This window comes from Neodiprion fabricii, chromosome 5 (assembly GCF_021155785.1).
Source record: "Neodiprion fabricii isolate iyNeoFabr1 chromosome 5, iyNeoFabr1.1, whole genome shotgun sequence".
NCBI classification, from domain to species: domain Eukaryota; kingdom Metazoa; phylum Arthropoda; class Insecta; order Hymenoptera; family Diprionidae; genus Neodiprion; species Neodiprion fabricii.
The window spans coordinates 25,384,150-25,406,076 of record NC_060243.1 but is presented as its reverse complement, the minus strand read 5'-3'; the positions used below and the strand labels follow the sequence as shown (position 1 = coordinate 25,406,076).

General features: G+C 39.4%; 4 protein-coding genes across 16 annotated transcripts; 2 read left to right on the top strand and 2 right to left on the bottom strand.

Annotated features, from left to right (window-relative positions):
* Positions 1–1,863: 1,863 nt before the first annotated feature.
* LOC124183814 (flavin-containing monooxygenase FMO GS-OX-like 4) lies at positions 1,864–6,442 on the top strand. Of its 2 annotated transcripts, none has more exons than XM_046572859.1 (7): positions 1,864–2,389; positions 2,536–2,769; positions 3,093–3,234; positions 3,550–3,722; positions 3,998–4,201; positions 4,674–4,959; positions 5,228–6,442. In XM_046572859.1, exons 2-7 carry the CDS (start codon positions 2,552–2,554, stop codon positions 5,549–5,551), a joined length of 1,347 nt encoding a protein of 448 aa, XP_046428815.1. In that variant the 5' UTR covers positions 1,864–2,389; positions 2,536–2,551; the 3' UTR covers positions 5,552–6,442. The 2 variants fall into 2 exon arrangements, with proteins under 2 accessions (XP_046428815.1, XP_046428816.1); XM_046572860.1 differs by having other exon boundaries at positions 2,460–2,769.
* On the bottom strand, positions 6,348–14,575 carry LOC124183809 (probable glutamate receptor). Of its 6 annotated transcripts, XM_046572837.1 has the most exons (13): positions 14,473–14,575; positions 13,955–14,090; positions 10,678–11,134; positions 10,510–10,610; positions 10,345–10,428; positions 9,399–9,701; positions 8,859–8,965; positions 8,081–8,251; positions 7,768–7,997; positions 7,246–7,460; positions 6,884–7,140; positions 6,746–6,818; positions 6,348–6,632 (listed from the first exon to the last, which is right to left on the bottom strand). In XM_046572837.1, the coding sequence occupies exons 3-13, from the start codon at positions 10,886–10,888 to the stop codon at positions 6,453–6,455; spliced, it is 1,932 nt and encodes a 643-aa protein (XP_046428793.1). In that variant the 5' UTR covers positions 10,889–11,134; positions 13,955–14,090; positions 14,473–14,575; the 3' UTR covers positions 6,348–6,452. The 6 variants fall into 6 exon arrangements, with proteins under 6 accessions (XP_046428793.1, XP_046428794.1, XP_046428792.1 ...); XM_046572838.1 differs by lacking the exon at positions 13,955–14,090 and having other exon boundaries at positions 14,473–14,552; XM_046572836.1 differs by lacking the exons at positions 13,955–14,090; positions 14,473–14,575 and adding an exon at positions 11,288–11,821.
* On the top strand, positions 12,407–19,700 carry LOC124183820 (chymotrypsin-1-like). Of its 7 annotated transcripts, none has more exons than XM_046572874.1 (9): positions 12,408–12,566; positions 12,740–12,801; positions 12,875–12,969; positions 13,157–13,418; positions 13,627–13,773; positions 15,616–16,752; positions 16,844–17,907; positions 18,899–19,089; positions 19,174–19,700. In XM_046572874.1, the coding sequence occupies exons 1-6, from the start codon at positions 12,422–12,424 to the stop codon at positions 15,814–15,816; spliced, it is 912 nt and encodes a 303-aa protein (XP_046428830.1). In that variant the 5' UTR covers positions 12,408–12,421; the 3' UTR covers positions 15,817–16,752; positions 16,844–17,907; positions 18,899–19,089; positions 19,174–19,700. The 7 variants fall into 7 exon arrangements, with proteins under 7 accessions (XP_046428831.1, XP_046428825.1, XP_046428827.1 ...); XM_046572873.1 differs by having other exon boundaries at positions 18,896–19,089; XM_046572872.1 differs by having other exon boundaries at positions 18,829–19,089.
* A 569-nt stretch (positions 19,701–20,269) lies between these two features.
* On the bottom strand, positions 20,270–21,076 carry LOC124183825. The gene is made up of 2 exons (XM_046572883.1): positions 20,916–21,076; positions 20,270–20,773 (listed from the first exon to the last, which is right to left on the bottom strand). Exons 1-2 carry the CDS (start codon positions 20,974–20,976, stop codon positions 20,385–20,387), a joined length of 450 nt encoding a protein of 149 aa, XP_046428839.1. The 5' UTR covers positions 20,977–21,076; the 3' UTR covers positions 20,270–20,384.
* Positions 21,077–21,927: the final 851 nt, after the last annotated feature.

Here is a 21,927-nt window from a genome sequence, read left to right as displayed (position 1 = left end):
ACTGGATTCTGTGAAAAGTCAACCAGCAGTGATATTATTAACGTTATTACTTTCGCCCCATTTGAACGGTAATATTATCATCTGCATCCATACCTGCATTGGATTGCAATCATTTTTTAGTTGAAAACCTTTGTTGAATTTACAATCCCTATTACATGGCCATGACAAATCTGAACCTTCATCTTTGCCTGTTATAGAATTCGCGTGTAGGTAGTTTATACAAGTCGTACATATATGACCTGTATACTGTGTGTATATATATATATTGCAAATTAGTTAAACAGACGCATACACACACACACACACACATGCTTATCTATATATACTTATATACGCACGGGTAAAAATTTCCATTCTTCTAAGTTTGTGCATTTTCGGTTATTATCCTTGTTATTATCACGATCGTCATCATCGTCATTAATATTATTATTAATATGGCTATTACCATCATCATTATTATCATTATTGTAATTGTAATTATCATTATTATTATTATTATTATCGTTATAATTATCGGTGTTATTCTCATAATTATAATACAGCAGGTACTATAGATCCGATCAGAGTTTGGTCTGCGCAATTATACACGGCAACGGGCAGATCATATACCGACAAGTTTGGGACTTATCAGAGCTAAGCCTCTATTGTACATTATTGGCCACTGTTGATATAGTTACGAATTATTTTCAAGTCGTATGTTTTAGTAAATTGCATTTTGTTACATGTATTATTATTATTATACTTATTATTATTATTGTTATTATTGCTATTATTATTACAATTAATGTTATTATTATTTGTACCACGGCCTAAATATTAATATACCCATTCGCCATGCAAAGTAACATGCGTGAGGAGGGTTTTTTTTCGATCGCGGGGATTAATTATATATAAGAAATCGTAAAATTCGTATAGTGTATATACCTATATACCTATTACCGAATGGCTTTTCATATATACATACATATAGGGTTATGCATATATATATATGTATATTAAATTTTCTCCGCACTTTCATAACATTGATTAATGAATTGAATCAGTCTCAGTGGTTGAAATATTCATTGTAACTTATAGTATACACACACGCACACGCGCGCGCGCGCACACACACACACACACACACACACACAGAATTATATGATTGCTCAGAAACGGATATCTTTATGGATTAATTCTTAATCGTTACAAACAGGAAGTGAAAGAAAAGGAATGAATTCATAGTATATTATTATTATATAATTGAATATTATACATATGTATATGTATGCTACTTAGGATATAGTATTAACATACAATTCAATGCTATTAAACGATTTCGTCTCAATTTTAGTTAGACACCGAATACACCGACGCGCATCCTTCCTTTATAAAATCGAAAAATTCTGTCTTCTTTTCGCATACATATAAATCCATTGGAATTGCGTTGCACTGTCATTTATAATCGAATGCAGAGTTGAAGATTCTTATTCGGCTGCATTCCTATTCTGTAAACTATAATCACAACCATATAATATCCCGACCGTTTTCTCCGCAATTCAATAGGCATTTGAACCGAAATACTGGCTCGCGTCGCTAGAATTTTCCTTTTACCCTAAAACTGAAAAACGTTGTGAACGAAGTTCCGTTATCGACGTGTAATGCTATCCGATGAATATATCCTCTATTGTATCGGAAGCATCGGAATTAACAGACAACGAATCCCATTGTTGTACGAAGAAATACAAAGTACAAGAAATAGGCTTGAATTTTATCGTAATCGCGAATTTGAGTTACCGATATTATCTAATCTAATCTGTCCAGTATTACCCAGGTTAAGGGATTTTTTTTTTTTCTTAACGAATTGATGAGTCGTCGTATGATATACGCGTACTGTGACAGCAATTTTAAACTTTAATTTGCGATGTTTGTTATTCTAAATTTACGGTGTCTTAAGCATAACTAGACGTTAATATAAATTCGCATAAAAACAACGCCCATCTCTTCTTGATTAATGCGCGGGAATACACGCGGTTTTGTGACTAGAAAAATTCAAATCCGACGATCTGCTTTGTACTTATTAGGTATGTGACAGATAGCTGCTGGAAGTGCTGGTTTTAATTAACCCGTACCGAGCATAACAACGCCATTGTAACATTGTGGTGTGGGCAAAAGCAGATGCACTGATAATGACTATCGCAGATAACAATGTGTCTTATCATGTACGAAGTATATAAAGATATGATTATTTTATGTATGCACGAGCTATATACGATACACACATAGTGTGTTCCATCGGAAATCCGTGGTTTCGTTTTTCCGCCCATCACAATATCGAGCTTGCTTCTTGGACTGGTGCACAATATTGTTTTTGCCGTATATTCGTCGCGTGGTTTTTAACTGTTGCTGGGTAAATATAACGTACATTGTGCTATACACTTGTATAAAATCAATTTATTGTCTTATCGTCGAAAGTGTAGAGTGACAGGGTGATCCTAAGAAAGTATTCACCGTGAAAAAAAAACCTTGTCTGATTCTCCTGGCATCTGTATTCAGGAGTTAATTGGTTGGGATGCCTGCAGCCGAGAGGAAATTACGCGTATGCGTCATTGGCACAGGTGCTGCGGGCCTTTGCGCATTGCGTCACTTGGCGACCGAGCCCGCGGTTTTTGAATTTGAAGCATTCGAACAGACTGATCACATTGGCGGCACGTGGGTTTATAACGAGAGCATCGGAGTCGACGCTAAGAATCAACTTCCCATTCACTCCAGCATGTACGAAAGTCTCAGGTGAACCATGATACATACTCGATGATTCCTATTCAATATTATAAGTTTTTAGAGAAATAAACAACTAATTATATTTTAGGGTCACGGATCGGATCGTTACTGAATCAGATAGGTTTTTTAAATGCTGAATACTGACTTGTGGACAAAAACTTCTATTCGTGTCACAATTTCTCATAGTTGGAATCAAATCAGGCGCAAATAAAAATGTTAAAAAATAATATTTTTGTAAAACCGCATTTGGAATATGGACATGATTTTTGAAACTTGATTGTACTTTTGCTATATTACTGGTGATATTTTACTGTCTTTCTGTACCTTTACAGAACAAATTTGCCAAGCGTAATAATGAACTTTCCTGATTGGCGGAAGATGGGCAACGGCGAGAAAAGCTGCATCTCGCACTCCGAAGTCTTATCTTATTTAGAAGATTACACAAATCATTTTGATCTTCGTAAATATATTACGGTACTACAAGTACCCGTATTTTACTCATCTGTATTATGTGTAATGAGACTCGCACCAATTATTTATCGTATTGAAAAAAAAAAATCAATTCCGTTTACTTATAATCCGTACCTACAGTTCGTTGCATTACCCCAATTTCGGCGTAATTCGAATTATTACATGTATCTATGTAGATACTTTTTGAGAGTATTAAGAAAGATAAAAATACTTATTTAAAAATCAAACTCTGTACCTTTTGCTAATGATTTTTGGTGCGAGGCCCTACGCATGAAAATAAATCATCTAATGCCTACGTTTTCGCTTTCGTAATTTCAGTTCAACACCAGCGTTGAGACTGTACAACCCATATGCAGTGTTCGGTCTACCGATCCTGCAACCTTGGTTACTTCATCAGTAGCTAATCGTCGAATTTGGAAAATAAAAATAAAGGATGTCCTAAACCGTACCATAGTGGAAAGAGAATTCGATGCTGTATTTTGCTGCAACGGGTACGCGTAGACCAAATTGTTAATAGTCACCAAAAAGTAATAAATCTAAACATATCGTGCAATTCCGATTTTAAAAGATTTTGCGTTGGAAAGAAATCGGCTTTACTCAGAATTCATACGTCTAAATTTTCCTGTGATCGTTGTTCGAAATAATTGAAATTTGATGTTACATAATCGCTTCTGGTTTACCAGTTGAAAATCTCAGTATATTGCACTGTACTTTCATAATTGCTCCGTTTGACACGACTACAACTTAAATTTTCTTTGTCACGCAGTCACTTTTTTGAACCGAACGTTCCGCCTATACCCGGGATTCAACGATTTCCTGGCATAGTAATGCATAGCCACGATTATCGCAAACCACATCCGTTCACTGGTAAAACCGTCCTTGTCTTGGGAGCAGCTTCTTCTGGCGCTGATATTGGAATTGAACTGACGGGATACGCTCGCCACGTATATCTTAGCCACAACAATCCTAGGTAAGTTCATTTACTACGTGTAATCGATACTGTGGGCTTTTTAATGAAGATGACAAACTTCTAATCCAATCATCTAACGATGTAAATAAAGATATTTGACAAAAAAAAAAAAATTAAAAAAAATGTACTGTCTTCGCTGCTCCGCAATTGCAGGTGAAATGAATAACAAACATTCTCATGATAAAGTTCATACCTTTAATTGTTTGTCATAAATTTGCACTTCAATAATTTTACCATACTTTATTAATTAATACATGTATTCTCAGCTGAAGAAATTTTCTAAACAATCTTCGTATATATTTCCATAAAATTTGTGTACGAAACGCTGCTTTTTGTTAAATGCAAATTGAATTAAATTATCATTAATCTCCTCTCGGCTGGTATAAATAATTACTTGACACGAAGCCTCGCATAATAACGTAATAAATTCACGTAATGAAAGAATTGCTCGAAATTCCAATTCTACTTATAGACTGATTTCGGCTCTACCGGCGAACATGACCGAGGTGATGGGCGTAACCGGGGTGGAAGGCAATCGATTCATCCTCAAAGATGGGACAAGCCTGTTCGCAGATGCATTCCTGTACTGTACGGGGTACAAGTACAGTTTTCCTTTCCTCGACGAGACCTGCGGAATTACAGTTGACGATAATTACGTTCACCCCCTTTACAGGCACATGATAAACGTCGAACATCCAACGATGTGCTTTGTCGGGATACCACTCGTTGTTGTGCCGTTTCCAATGTTTCATATACAAGTAAGTGCAGAATATTTATAATTCATTGATGACGTTTACACATACCCTATATAATTTGGAACAAATCAAGATTTGTCCGAGAAGCAGATGAAATCCGGTTTTAGGATAATGGAGACAGTTGCAGAAAAGAAAGGTCAACAAACAAACAAACGAAACAAGAAAAAAAAACAAACAGGAATTCCGTAAAGAAATTTTTACAGAAATGAGAAAAATTCATTTAGCGTTGTCTTTTGGTATTTTGTTTTAGAAAATTCTTTCTTTGTTTGAGGTACAATACTTCATCGCCTCGCTGAAAGGTAACGTGCGTCTACCCTCGAAGGATATCATGCTTCAGGACGCGTTGTGCAAGTCACCGTTGAAACGACGCGCGCATCGGCTTGCGGACAATCAGTGGGAATACAACGACGGCTTGGCTCGAGACGGGGGTTTTGAGCCTCTTCCACCCTTCTACAAAGCCGGGTATTCGGCGTGGAAAATTCAGAGAAGTCGGAACTTGATGCACTACAAGGATGCGAAATTCGTCATTGACGACGATGGCGAAAGCGTGCAGATAATACCAAACGATAATACTGCACCTGTGATGTCTAGATAACTGAAGTAGTTGAAACATAATTATTCGTTCATAAATATTTTTTTTTCAAGTCTTTCCAAAAAGAATTGGTTTTGATAACGTATCAAGCACGCTAGGGAAAATATAATTCATGTACCGTTTCATACTACATACGATGTAGGTACTTTTTACGTACACATAATTCAGCGTCACTTTGACAGGGACAGGAACGAAAGCCCGATTTTAAATCCACGAGAAAGTTTACTTTCTGGTTGGATTCGAATTTATACGTTATATACTGGTATAAATGCCGAGCAATGTAGATGTTGAGATTGTTTCTAATAGGATTTTAGATTTCGATTCTGATGAATCCTAATCGGGAGTATCTCGCATTGTCGACGGGATCATCGTTATACGTAATTGAAGATTAAATGAAATCATTTCTCACGTCGCATGTTTTCTCATCATCTTTTCATCGTCTCATTTCTGTTTTTTGCGAGGAAAGTTGCGAGGCGTTGATGTAAAAGAAGATACAACACTGCGAACGTCCACAATTGATTGCACTGTACTGTGATTATTCGGTCATCGTCGAGGCGGTTAGTTTTAAAATCGAACAAAAAAGGTTCTAGTTTGTAGACAAATGGCCACCTATTGCCGAAATTGCATGATCTAAGATAATGCCTTACAATTAGTCTGTCTCTCCGTTGCAGTTGCTTTCAAAACAGTACCAAACAGTGTTTTTTCAAATTTCGGATTTTATGAGTAACATTGCCGCCAGCTTAAGGAAATATTGATCGATTTTGTACGATAGTGGTTGACAATGAAATAAAACAAAGAATTTAGAATCGAAACATATTTATTTATAACACAAGGACATCTGTAATACAATGATACCATAACTAGCTCGTTCAAAATATTTATTTTCATACAATATTTGATATAATCAATTAACACTCTTAACTTCGGTGCGGTATATCCCGTTACCGAATCTGAAGTGTGCAGTTTGCCAGGTAATAAATCTCTCAGCGCAAACAAAAATACTCCCAAGAATAATACCGCAGACAAGGACGAGAATCAGCGGAACGATATCCCCAAATTCCACAGAACTCCACTGCTGCTTAGCCTGTGTAAAAAAACAATCAATACCCAACATTGGATCGACCATTAAGGAAAATGCTATCCGATGAATCGCAAGAGTCTCGCTGTTAAGTCTCACCCTAATCGTATTTGGTATACCTTGGTGAATTTAACCGGCCACTCGGCCTTGAATATGCGTTTCAGAATACCGCTGTCCCTCATCATTAGAATGCTGTAGGTGTAATGATTGTTTAACTCGATTTTGTGCTTGCATATGTTATCCGTAAAAAGACTTACTTAGCGTTGACGATCCCTCGATAGGGGCTGTTCTTCGTCACAGCCATGGCTAAAGAAGTTTGCAGCATAGTTTCGAGTGCTTCAATTATGCAGTCGACTCGGTTCTCGAGTGCCTCGACCATGGTGTCCGTAATCATGAAACCGTACTTATTTTCTTCACAGACACGTCGTAACCCCTCGAGGTAATTTCGCGGTAACTGTCTGTCCGACTCCATTCTCTCTTCAAACAGCGCTCGTAGCACCAAGTCCGATGTATTCTGGTGGAAAAATTAAAGTGTAGGTATAACAGGCCTGTGCTGTTATTGAACGAACTTTTGATCGCTTTTGGATAATTTTGAAAATTTCCAATATGTGGGCATTACGCTGAACAAATTGTACTCCGCCGAACTGGAGACAACTCCGAATTTGTAGGTACCGTCTTCTAACAGACCTTCCATCGTCGTGAACGGCATCGTGAACATTTGGACGGCTAAGAAACTGACCAGAGCTCCGGAGTAGGCGGCTAATAGAATGACTGCTGTCAGGTGAATCGCCAGGTGAATGGTCCTCGCAGTTGTCAATGGGGAGGGCATTATGCCTGAGGCAAGTTAAAAAACACCCTTGTTTTAATTGTGCGCTTGTTGTTAGCGTCATGCTAATAGTCCTGTGCGTCGGTATTATTCGCGCTGGAATGCTTGTGTCCATTTTTCACAGGTTTTCGTTAGCAAGCTGTAGTTCGGACCAACAAGAAATAGAATCGATGTACGTCCTGAAATCAGTAAACTGGAGTGAAGCAAGGTTTATAGCTATTGATATTTCCTGTCGTTCGCAGTACGCACAGCAATCCAAGCAATTCGGCACAGAATAACGCACCCTGCGCACAGAACGTGAATGAGGGATACAACCTTGGCCGCAAAAAGCTCCAAAAACCGCCAAAATGGTCTCCATTAACCTTGAATTAATGAAATTTCTATGACGCTTCAAACACGATTCGGCATATTCCATCCAAACGATGATGATGCTGGAAAGTATTATCAGCGATACAGCGGTCATCCAGATGTTCTTTGAAAAGGGTGCTGTGTAGCCTCGCCACTTGACAAATGCAAACGATGGTCTTTGGATGTAGGTACGGAATCTGCATGCACCGGTAGAGTATCACCATTTCTAATCATCCAATAGAGGATGTTTGACGCAGCTTTGTTTGGCTGTATAGCTTACCTGGAGGATACAATTGGTATCGTGAAATCAACGATCTGTGTTCGTGAGCTGGTCATCACTAATTCACTGGCGGCCAGATCGGCCTTTCTTTCATTCAACAAAGCAAGCATCCCATTCCAGGTTCCATTCGGGGATATCGAACCCCACGAGTCACACTCGATGTATTCGAACCTGTTGAAACGAAAATTCCCGTTCGGTAAAGGAAAAGCAGGAGAAAGAAACAAACGAATCTGCACAAAGGCGTGAATTAGTTGTGGCTGTTAGTGGCCACGGCCCGTTTTATATTTGGCAATATTGATCAACATTTTTTCCACCTGCAGGACTCATAGTTTGGTCTACATACAAAAGAAAATATGCCGGGGTGGACCGTACAGATTCTTAACGAAAAAATTACGTGGTGAATCAGTCTTGTAGCGTTCATAAATGATTCGACGTGGATTGTCGCGAATGGTTAGAACATGTCGAGGGCAGAGGTTATTTTCAGAACGGAAAAGAAGGAAAGGCGATGGAACGAAGACTGAGATTTTTGAAGAAAGGGGCTCGGCAAGCCAAGATCGTTATTTCAAGAGAGAAACTGCAAAACAACTGGAGGAATTGAGAAAGCGCCAAGAAAGAAAAAATCTGGACAACGATTGTGAGACTACAAAATCTGACGATAAATCTGGTGACGAAGGTTCAACCTAGCTAATTTCACGACGAATTACGTGAGTGAGTTTCCAACATCTTAAACGATTATGTGTTCAAGATTCAGAATAATATATAGTCACGCATATCTTACGTGCAATTCATTTTTTCTTGAAGTATTTCCAGGATCCGGCCAAACAACCCGCCAACTCCAATCATGTCACCCTGTTCATCGGTTAGGATCGTTGACATCGGTGGATTCTGCAATTATCCAGTACCATATACCGTCCCGACATTATACGAATAGTATGCTTATGTGACGCGAGAGTGCTGTGCCACGTTGCCATTAGTGTCTGACAAAAAACCCTGTACGATATATTCATTTCCTACTTCTGAAATATATTGCCTCTTTTATCGTAAGGTCGATTTCTTCAGAGTCTGAGTTTTAACAAGAGTTGGATAGAAACTTCGAAGGCATTGGAAAGTTGATTTGATTTTGAAAACATTTCAGAAAAGCATTCTGAAGCGACGAAATCTTCATGCTACCGAAGAAGAGTTCTGTGAGATACAAAAAACTACAAATTCTTTTTGTACGGTGATCATGACATTCGTCATCACGGTGCATAATCCCCGGTTATCGCGGGCTAATCATTTTAAACCGATAACAGATCTGATACATTCCATATCGGAATACCTCTATTGAGGTGACGCGTAGTTTCTTTCCGAAGAGATTGCTCCTTCGTTGATAAAAGGTCAGCCTCGTTGTCCTGACACCGTCAGTAGGGCTCCAAGTTCCAAAGGACAAATTCCGTAGCACATCCCCCGGAGAGACGCGATACACCTCCGTAATTACTTCCATCGTTCCGTTACTTTCCGAGACCAGGAATTCGCAGTCAAACGGTATGTCCATGCGAGAGAAGAAATCACTCGCTGTGGAGCCTTCGCTCAAGAATATCATCCACGTCGGGTAGGCCATAGTTATCCACGTAGATACCTGCTGTTATATATACTATACCGCATGAATACCTACGCACACACATTTTATTTGAACATGCATTGATGCGTGTGTTTACAATATTATACTTGGAAAAGAAGGTGCAAAAAGGACTCAGGATTCTAGAACCGGCGTAAGAAAACTTTGGATAAGAGTTTTCTTGTGGGACATTTCATGACATCTAGATTCTAAGTCGTTGCTTCAGATTGGCTTGATAATTTTTGGTGCGAAAGTACAAGACGTTTTTCGGCCCATATTATAATAAGCTTTTGTGTTGATTCTTATGTCAAAAAAGCAATCCAATAATAATATTAATTTTATTTTTTATATTTCTTATTTATATTTTCAATTTATGAAATCTTCATCTTCTAACAGGTGTCAAAATTTTGTACATATTTTATAAGATTTTTATAACTGTTTTCTGATTTTAGAATTTTGGTGGTTATTTTCAAGTTTTTAAATTATACTTCAGATACGCTGGGTCGAAAGATTGTGAAAAAATTGCGATCACGTTTTTCGCCATGTACTTTCACAGAAAAAATTATAAAGCCAGACCGATACATCGACTCAGAATCTTGATCGAGATACCATGGAATGCCCCTTATACATTAAACTGAGGCTTATGACGAAACTTGATGGCATTTACATTTGTCAGAAGGTGTTGTACGTTCCCTTGATCATTCAGAATGACGAACAGTGGTCGTTTGATGTTAAAGTATGATCGACCGACCTGAAATTTAAAAGAATACGATCACGTATCATTACGTCCATCTCGCAAACGCGTGTATCTTTATTACAACGGAATAATTACTTTTGTAGTGAAGGTACCGAGGTCCATGATCGCTGTTCGCGTCTGTCGTTCACGGGAAAGGTACAACTGAAGATTTCGCAAAAGTACGGTGTTTTTCGTTCCTGAAAATACGAATTACTGTTCATATAGGCATGTGTATCGAAAATTGACGATTCTCGCATTTTTCACCTTTCGTTTCCATTGGATCAATCGTCGCGTGCAGCAGTATGATGCACGTGTTGTTGAAGTAGTCGTGCACGCCAGATATCATACTTTGGTAGACGTGGTTTGGTCTGATTAATTGACCGCTCGCAATGTGCGGGCCTAAACTTACTGTGACCAGGATTAGGACGAAGAAGCCCGACATCGTTCCTAACAGGACACGGGCGAACGCTAGCATTTCAGTTTTTCTCTTAGTTTCCACCCATCCAGTTCTCTTCTTTTTTCAATAGGTACTAATCCCGTTTTCTATTCCAGGCGAACTGAGCGATGTGGTTCAGCGATGTGTACCCAATTTACTTATTCTTACTTGCCGATCATTGAACACCAATTGGTTTCATGGTTTGCGAGATGACGACAAAAGGCAAATGTTCACTGTGAAATTGCTCGTTTCCTCGTCGTAAAGCTGATTGCTTACCTCTCTTGCCTGCGTAAACATATCGAAAACGTGAGTGTTAGCGGTTCTCATTGACAATCGGTAGTCACCCGCACTTTGGACGCAAAATGTTTGCTGTACAAGTTATAACAACTCTTTGACAAGATTCCGGTCAGAATCTTCCACGTAGATCCATCTTTTTACCTGGAACATAAAGAGCTGATACGTGCCGTGTAAGCCTGATACATCTTTACACGTGAATTGCAAAAGACACTGGAGAACCCTTGTGGAAGGCAGAAACACGTTAGACCGTATTATAGGCGAATGATTTTCTCGGATGAATTATTTGCTTTATGAATCGATAAACCCAAATCAAACCAGCGGTAAGTCAATTTGCACATATAGCGATACAATCGCTCGGTAAATTGGCAGAAAACCAGAGTATAATGCGAAAGTAACAGAAAAAATGGCCAAATGTATAACATCACAAATTGATCCGACCCAAAAATGGTTAAATTTCGAGCGAATGTTCACCCATTTAATTTTTTATCGGAATATTTAGCGAAATTTTTCGTTAGTGGCATTAAAAATAGATCACAGCATCAGAGTCACAACGAAATTACTTGCATTTAAAAATTTTTGAGCACATTCCAGGTGTGTTTATAATTATCACTGTTCATTAGCGCCGACGTTTTATAGTATGCATGTGACATATCGGGAAGTGATTAAATTCGAGTATATCTAACGGGGTGAACTGTGGACCACTCGTATGCAGGTTTATACGACATATTAGCAAGTAACGGACAACGAACGTTATTTCTGCTACTATAACGCCTGTACCAATCCATTACTGGATCTGTAATCTGATAATAACCATTCAGTGATGTAGGCCAAAGTGCATTTATATTTAATGTGGACATAACACGTGATCGTGTCGCAATTCCGGTTACAAGTAATCCGTTCGTAGATTAATCCATGTAGGAATATATCTTTATGATTATTCCTGGTACAATAATTGCGTGCCGCTTGGACAGAATTAGAAGTCCAAAAGTTTATTGACAATTACGGAAGTGATAACACTCCCTTGCGAACGTATCGATGGTGTACGTAATGGAGTTTCGCAATACAGCCTGTATTTACATGCGAATGAAATCAAGGTTGACCCGCATTCGTAAGCTTCTAACCACCCGATATCATGTCCTTATCTTCGCCATCGGCACCTCGATCATCGCCGTCGCGGCTAGTCTGGTATTATCGGAAGAAATTCTCCCGCCGACTGTCCATTAGATACTTAATTCTCGTTTTTCTCTAGTCACCTAGGATTCCTAATTAAGACGAATGGAATTCTCTATCTATACGATAACTAATACACCGAGGCTATATATCCTAATGTCGAAACATATTTCGCGCACAAATTTTACGACGATGTCGCGGTTTGTGCTCATTTTTGTCATCGGCGTTGCCACCCTGGCCGTTTCATCGGGTGCGTTAAAATTTTCTTATACTTAAAGTTATTTTGATGTGTAATTATGTAAAATATTAGATTATCAGATGCCCGCTCCAATCCCAAGTGCTCCTATCATGCGATAACGAATTATTGGCAATTATTGTTGAAATTATACGTTGTTAGACAAACGTCTTGCCTGATTGTTACAGCCAGACCGGAAAACCGTCTCGTCAACGCGGATGTTGCGGAGTATGGAAGATATCCGTACATGGTAATTACCATTCGGTTAAAAAATCACCCGTTACTTATTTCAACAGCAATAATCAATTACGGTATGTCCAAAGGTGTCTCTACGCGTGGGCACTAGCTTTGCCCATACTTGCGGAGCAGCCCTTGTAACACCCGAACACTGCGTCACCGCTGCTCACTGCGTCGCCAAGTTAGTTGACGTATAATTAATTTTCACGAAAAAAATGCGAGTTCGAAATCGTTGACGTGCAAAAAGTGCTACGATAATTATAAATCTAATTTGTCGGTGCCATGCGACCTTGGATCATTCAACCGGAAATATACCGCAGTACAAATAAGCATGTCGGAAAGTGAAAAACTGATTGTTGCTTTTGCAGCAATGTTCCAGAGGCGGTCGATCCGAGCGCAAGATTCGTCGTTACAGGCCACTTGAGCAACGTTTTCGGAGGACGGGTTACGCAATTGTCGGAAGTGCGAATACATCCCGAGTACGATCCCAGCAACACTTGGGAAAATGACATTGCAGTATTGAAACTCGCTACACCAATTCCGTACACTGCTACCGAACAACCGATACCCATCGCAAGTGCCGATGTCGACGTTCAGGATTGCGACATTTCCGGGTGGGGTCGACACCACGTAAGCTGGCTAACGGCCGATGAAAATGCCAATAACCAAAACTGTATTCGATGAATTACAAATTTGAGAAATTGATCCGATTGATTCGGAGCAGATTTATTCATCTCAAGTATTTGATTTGAGTTTGAATCGATCGAGATGAATTTGCTTCGGCATATCGTGTAGGATTTACTGATTTTTTTTTTCACAAGTTAGAAACATCTTTCAGATGCCTTCTAACACCTTGCCGAGTCAACTGCAGTCCGGAGTAATGGCTACTATGACTCGCGATACATGCATCCAGTACTGGGCATCTTCGATGATATTCAACTCCACTCTGTGCGTGGGTGGCGTGAGAGGGAACGGCGTGTGCAGTGTGAGTATTTATAGGTGTAAATGCATGTGTAAGCTTATACCGTTGACTATACAATGCGTCATACTTGGAACATAAATAGGACTAGATCATTCGTTGTCATCGTGGTTTCAAACTTTCGTCGTAATACTCGCTTTACTTATCATACGAATGTATCATAAATGTTTAGGTAATCATTCCGTACCTTGAACGCAATAGCGTCTCTTTAAATTCATGCGTGTAAAATACCTCGCGCATTCCATACATGTGAATTATAATTTGATAGAAAGCGAAGCGTTGTATCGAGTGGAAAAACAACGTTCTTCAATGGATCCTCATACCTATAAATAGAAGTGCGGTTTCAAAAAAACCTATTTCCGATTGACACTACTTCCACAACGTTCAGTGATCACGGTTTATTGGCAGTAAAACAAATCATTGATCCGTCAATTAATAGAACAGTTCCGCGCTCGCCACCAGGCGAAAGGTTTCTCACAAGAGGAATCGAGTCTCGCAACGTATAGGTATAATTATTGACCAGGGCTGCTCAAGTGTCCAAAGTTTGAAGTGGATTAATTCGTGCATTCGTATCTTTCGTAAGAGCCTAGGAATTGTGGTGGGTTTAAGGGGGTACGATTCGATATCATTGACCCTGTAGACTATGCCTCGAATCTGTTAAAAATAAGAGGATACGCATCATTGGATAAAAAGGCTGACGCGTACCTGACAATGTCGAATAAAATGCTGCAGGGCGACTCCGGAGGTCCGCTCGTATGTAACGGAGAATTGGCGGGTGTCGTCTCGTGGGGAAACCCCTGCGCCAACGGTTTACCGGACGGATTCGCCCGGGTTTATGCCTTCCGTGACTGGGTCAACGAAAACATCGCCGATCTGAGCGACCTGGGCAGATTCTATGCAGCCGAGGCTGCAGCCAGCCGCCCCTCGAGGGCCTAGTATTGCGGTTAGATTTGCCTACATAACTTATACATATACACTCCGAACAACCAATCACACAAAATGTTGACAATGATCGCTGCAGGGATGAGCGTGCAAACGGAAGTAATTTTATTGTTAGATGTACCTTTACCGTGTTATTTCCGTGAAACAAGAACGAAAGACAAGAGTTAAATTTGAATAATGGCCTACATTTTTTATCTTTCATGTATCTCACGATTATTATTTGGAAAGCAATCAGCCCTGCATGCAGGACGTAACCCTTGCTTAAATTACTCAACAGCGATAATTTCTACACTCGCATGACGGAAAAAACATTATTGGCACGGTTGTTAATGACCCGATGTATTATTTTTGCTTTAACAATCTGTTACAGAGAAAATGTGTATATTAGCATAGGTGTGCGTGCTGCACGTAATCTATGCCAACAGTTCTAAATCACAGGAATTAATGGACATGTATGTACGTACAATTCACGTTGCAATAAACGTTCTTCGAAGCGAATGATAAAAACTTTTCGAAACGATAAACACCTGTAGGAAAACGGTATATCCAAAGCTATACTTTATCAAGGGTTCAAAATAACTATGGAGAATTTCACGATTTCCATGCATACACATATCTGCTTGTAAAATATATTTTCGCCTTGTTATTCTTTTGCAGTTTCTATTTTAAAAGTCAATTGTCACTAAATTGTTGGCTCGATTACGAAAAACTGGCAGCCGTGGTCAGTTATTTATACCACTGGTAATGTGACAAATATTTCCGTCCAAAGTTTTTTTCCACCCAACGCTTCGCTTGTCGTTTAAATTAGTCGGTCAATGGCAGAAATATCCATAATGCAACATCGTTTAAACGATAATCGCACAATTTATTTGAAATATCGTGAAAAATACGACATGTGTTCCGTAGGGTGATTCTGGCGGTCCTCTCGTCTGTAACCGAGAATTGGCTGGAGTTGTGTCGTGGGCAAATCTCTGCGCCAACGGCTTACCGGATGGCTTTGCACGAGTATTCTACTACCGCGATTGGCTCTTAGAGGAAACCGCCGATCTGAGCGATCTCGGCAGGTTCTACATGGCCGAGGCTCGCCAAGCTGCGGAGAAATTATAATGGCCGTCTTCACTTTTATATACGTACCCACGTACGTCTTATAATTAACCACACTACGAAAATGACGAGAAGAGCAGGACAAGCTTAATGGAAATGACGATCACGTATAATTTGTTCGTTTCGCAGTCATGCGAAAAGAAAACATGCAGTTGAATCTTGAATATAAATGTCAATTGGATTAAAAATCAAATAAGAATCAGGCGATTCTCACGCGATAATGACAATTGTGTGAACTATCCTCTTATAACTCCTGCTTCTTCTTCCTTTTGATACGCTGTTTCCCCGTAGGAAAATATCAGTATGTCCAAATCTTCCTAACACATGCATCGATACGAGTAGTGAAAGCAGCTTCACACCCCTTGAGTCAGTGAAAAATTACGCTTATATAATGTCGTAGTCAGGTAATGGGAATACATCAAATTACAAATGTGATATCTTTTTTATCGTTGTAAAGGTGTATAGAAACTTGAGTCACACAGTGGCGTGATAAAACTGCGTTAAAATTGAGTTTCAGAAAAATTTCTCGATACGCGTGTTATATCAAGAGCTAAAAATATTTAATAAAATCATGCGAACTTACGGGTCAAACTCATGTGGCCCAAGGCCCGTAAAGCTGGTGAAATCGAACTGCATCTGAATATTCGCGCATCGTGGCTGATAAGAAAACACAATTCTAAACATAAGGTGTACGTAATGTCGGCACAACCATTACGCCCCCAATTACAACGTATGCGTGCAGACATCAGCAGTTGCCAAGTATATAAAAAGTGTGACGGGTTCGAGGACACGCACTAGGTGTTCAGTTTCTACTTTGTCACTTTGTCGAGGAATTATCCTGGATGGTTAAACTGAGAATGGCGAGTAACTTGTATCGCATCTTCGTAGGAGTCACGGTGATCTCGATCCTCGTGTTCGCAAGTATTTGCGAGGCAGATGGTAAGTGCTTTATCAATACAGAGATGTTAACTCACGAGTTTTAACGAAACTGTGCAGTGCTTCGCATATATCATGCTTTGAAATTCCACAGGTAATTCTAATGAACCAAATTCAGTCGGCATTGACAACGATAAAACAGGTATGACGGAGTCCAACAGCTGGTGGAGTGTCGGCTCGATTTTGTGGCTGGCAAATTTTTTCATGAAATCCTTTATAGGGCAGACATTACCCTGCACCGTGTGGTCCATTGTACCGATTGAAATTTCTTGCGCATATTTATAGGCTAACGAGATACCGGATGCCTGTTAACTTACTTCGGAACTTTGGTGAATTACTTCCTTTACATTGTATGCGAATATTTAACAGACGAGAGGATCAATAATTGTACAGACAGTCGCATGTAATACACACGCAGAATGTAAATTGGGCATTTTTAATGTTCATAAATAATGCGCTGGTAATTATGCAACGTACAATAAGAACTTAGATGTAGTATCCCATCTTCATTTGTCCTATTACTGGAAACAGTCAGATTTTAATTGGCGTAATTTCACACTCCATTTCACCGTGGAAATAAAATATTACAGCTACTCTCGAGGCTAAGTTGTTCGACTAATTCGATGGAAAATAATATGTATTTCGTTGAATGAATAATTCAGTTTTAAATGACAATCCATTCGCTGGTAGAGAGTTTTGTAATTGTAACATGAAACACCAAAAAATTTATATAATCCGGAAAAATATTGAAACGTTCCAGCTCCCCTTTTCGTCGCTTCGGCTTGTGTTATCAGCTTGTAGATATTCGTACGACACGAAGATGTAACGTTAAATTTAAGCGAATGCCATGTATGTACAGAGTATACCAATTAGTCATATCAGGTATTTTTTTCAGTGTGTACACAAGTTTTTTTCTCCCTTTTATTGATCATAGTTGTAACAACGCGCCAACTTATGTCGGTAGGCGCAAACAAGGCCGATCGCTTAATTTTCGTTTTCAAGAACGTATAATTTACGCATAGAGTTTTTGCAAGTTCCTCCGAAATGCTCGACTGAATTCCCAGCCGCAGAATTCGATACCGTTCAATCTTGAAATACGAGTATGATCAAACTTTTGACTCTCCAAAGGCTTGTGTACCTTGGGCTTACTAATACAACGTACGTATTGAATGTCATCATTCCTTGCGTTACTTATGTTGGTTCGTACATTATACAACTACGTAAGAACTATACTTTTGTTTAGTTTATTGAAACTATTCAAATTACCAAAATTTCACGTGTGACTGCCGCATGACTTATTGTTTACAATTTACAAGCCACAAGTAAATTGCGTGGAACACGACCTTGGTCGTTCGACTTATCACTCGCGACGCGTGAATTATTCACGAGTTAATTAGACATTGTTGTGCAGCTTTTACGAAACACAATTAACTATGCGTGGATAGTGTGTAACACAACGATTGATTCGCCTTCGAAATTGATATGAGCTACGTCCGTGGCTATTTTTTGATATTATCGTACGAATATGCAGATAATTATGCCGAATAATCGTACCAATTACCTATATTGCAAGTATCGCATCTTGCCGATTATGCATCAATCCACTTGCGGTACATAACGTTGACAGTAAATTTGAGCAGACAATGACACTTGTACTCATCAAAGTGTGCCAATATCAATTTCCGTATAGAATAACTGACGAGTTTTCGACTTGCAGCCTTGTTCCATAACTTTATTTTCTGGTAGCAGCCTTGCTGGTGAATCCCTTGCTGGTGAATAAATCAAGCTTCTTACTGTAAAAAAAATGTATACCACTGTGTTTGTAGACCTTCTTCCCCTATGTGATGTGAATAGCTGACATCCATATAAGTCACTAAATTGCCATCACGAACTATTGAAAAATACAGAATCGCCATCCGCTGGTTCTTCTCTTAATCCTGCCATGAGTTAGTTGTCGATTTAGCATATCATACCGTCAACCAATACGTCACAGTCGACGCCATTTTGTCACTTTCATAGCAAATGCAGCGTGCATATGCGACCAGTATACCAGTCTGAATAGTTAACGTAATTGCGAAGGGTATCTTTTGCCACAAGAGAGGGGATTGCCATCGGCTTGTAATCATCGGTTTCCACTCTCCTGCAGCAGAAGTGACTCGCCCCTAGTCGCAACGATGTCGAGAAGGGGGCTAATTTTGCTCGGCATTTTTCTGACAATCCACTGTATATTTCCGAAAGTCTCTGCTGATCATAGAACCAGTTCCTATGCCGGGGACAATCGATCCGTCGCTCTTAATACGAGTACCAACAAGCTGCAGACGACGAGCAATAACGATGAGGGTAATATGATCGTGGGCGCTGATTACTCGATACTGTGTCATAAACGAAAAGAGCAGATACTGACGAATAAAACGTTGTTTTCAGGCCACGACAACCACCGCGGTATACTTGTCAGCATCCTCAGAATGCCGTTGGTTCTGTTCTGTCGCCTACTGGCCTGGGGACATATGGGGATAATCAGAATTATAACTGCGATCCAACGTCCTTTGATGAACCTCGCAGGCCGGATAGTGTCGAACATAAGTGAAGCTGCGTTGGTTGAGGGCTGGAAGCTCACGAAGAACTTCATGCTACCAAAATTGGACGAATTTGCCGTGACCCTTGCGCGTCAGGGAGCACTACCTGAGGGTCTGACGGCCACAATAATGTCGTTGCATTCCTTGTACGGAATGTTGAAAATTCTTGGATTTTTGTAACCTGTCTAGCCTCGAGAAAATATTCCAAAACGTACATTTTCGTTTGTCGACTGTGTCAACTGTGCACAACAGTTTCAACGGGTCTTTGGCATTCGAGTGTAGACGATCTTCCACCATACTATATAATGTGCGATATACAGCTAGTACACCTCTACTTTATGACGTTATATAAATACGTCTGGGCGTTTGAAATTACGCATCGTTGTCAATTCGCTTCTGAATATTTGTAACCCTTTTTCATCGTATAATATACGCATTATTGTCTCAAAACATTTTCCTAATGTTCATTGTAGTACGACGGACTGTTGTTTTCAAATGTCTTAGGATACGTTCCAAGACTATCTGGCAGTGCGAAAAAAACTCCCTAGACAAGAGGAAGAGATAAAAGATTGTTGACAATACTGGGGGCTAATTTCAGAACGCATCCTTATTAACTTGGCTCATGTTCCCGCTACGACATAAAGATGAATGGGACAGAACGTAATTACAGTAATTACTCACAACTGGCTACGATGTTTGATTACGCAGACCTAAGTGTTTGGTTTATTTCTACTTCACATTATACCTATGCATCTGATCATCGTGGACGAAACTGAGGTCCTGGCTTATCCGTCCAGCATACAGTGCCCACACTTTATCGATATTGAAATACAACTGACCAGCTTGCTCTTTTATCAACTATACTTACACATATTACACGGATATAAACGATGGCGTGAGGAGTGAATAACAATCCAGGTAGATGGAAAATTCTTCAGGAAATATTCATTGTATAGATAAAGTTTTAATCGAACACAGATGCAATAAAGACGCATCGTTACATAGATAATTGTATAATATCAATGACATCAATATTATGCACAGATGGATAGAACCGGGCTACCAGTTATCAGTGAAATTCATTGGTTTCATGCGAGCTATAACCGTGACGAACACAATCTTGGCCCATGGAGGAAGGAAGATGTCTATCAGGCTCGTAACGAGCTCACGAATTTGTGATGCCATGGAAACTCCGCTGCACATCATACTTCCGTCAACGGAAATTGTACATGGCATTATCCTATTTATCATGCGGCTAAGATTTCCGTGGGTTGCAACGTCCAATTGAATCACGATGTCTATCACCTGTGTTAAAAAGTTCTTAACTATTTCCCCGATGTAAGGAAGGTGTTCAACCCCGTTGATTAACTGTCTAACATGGTCCGCCACCCTGCCGTTTATACCATTGCTACTTTCCATGCTCCCATCCCTCTCTCTTACCACAGTTACTGGAAGTCGAAAAAAATAATTTTTACGATTAATGAGAGCGACTGATACGCGTTATATTTCAAACTTATTGCGAATCGATAGACTGAAGTAGACAAGTGTTAAGAGTAGTCGCAACGGCGTCTGTTTAATCCAAATTCTCACCAGCACTGGCGTATTCTGTAGTCAAGATGACAATCAGCAGCAGGCTCGCTAATCGCTTCATAATTTACTCTTCCAGTTCCGTCAAAGGCAGATTGTACAATGCGAAGACACTTTGAAAATGCAACCTATTGTAGCCACTGGATATATAGCTTTCACGCCGTCGATAAACTTTAACGATTGCGAATTCTTTTTTTTTCGTTATTACCATATCGTCTATATTGTCCTGTGCTGTATACCGAACCTTCTAATACCTTATCGCAAACCTTGCAGCCAATTGTGATGTCGGTATGGTTGCATGTAGAACACAGTTATTTTTCAACCATTACGCAAGTGCCAGGAATGGTGGAAATTTCAATACGCTGAGCCCGCGTACAAGCATATGTAAATACATATGTGGATCTCTCATATATTTTTGCGTATAACATATCCACGGAAAGACCATTTGAATAACGAATCCTATTTTGGTTCATTACTTCAAAAATATTTCCATGTTCAAGGACTTGCCAAGAATTCTTAGAAATTGAGATCGTTTTTGGGCAGTTGCAGAGAAAATTGGAAACGATTCCAAGTAACGCACTCTTCATGTTCTAAAAACAATCCATCATATTCATTCTCACGTCAATGCAAGTATCTTCAGCAGCTGTCCAGTAATATCCGAATTAGTAATATGAGTATACTGCAATACCAAACATAATATTCACGCAACTTTGAGATCCTAATACCACAATCAGTTTGATTTTCCATAGGTACAATTCTTACTCATTGATACTACGTCCATCCATGTTTCGTGCAAAATGTGTTACGTGAACTCTATACCATAAACATGTATAGGTATCATCACCGTACATACGACAAAAATTTTCCAATTTCCCAGTTTATCAGTTGCGAATAAATAAATATGCAATTTATTTATTATAGCTTTAAGGATATAATTTGTCCAACTTTTCGGTATTTAAATATGAGTAACGTTGCGCTCTTATCAGCTACTATTATATATTATGCGGAGTGATGT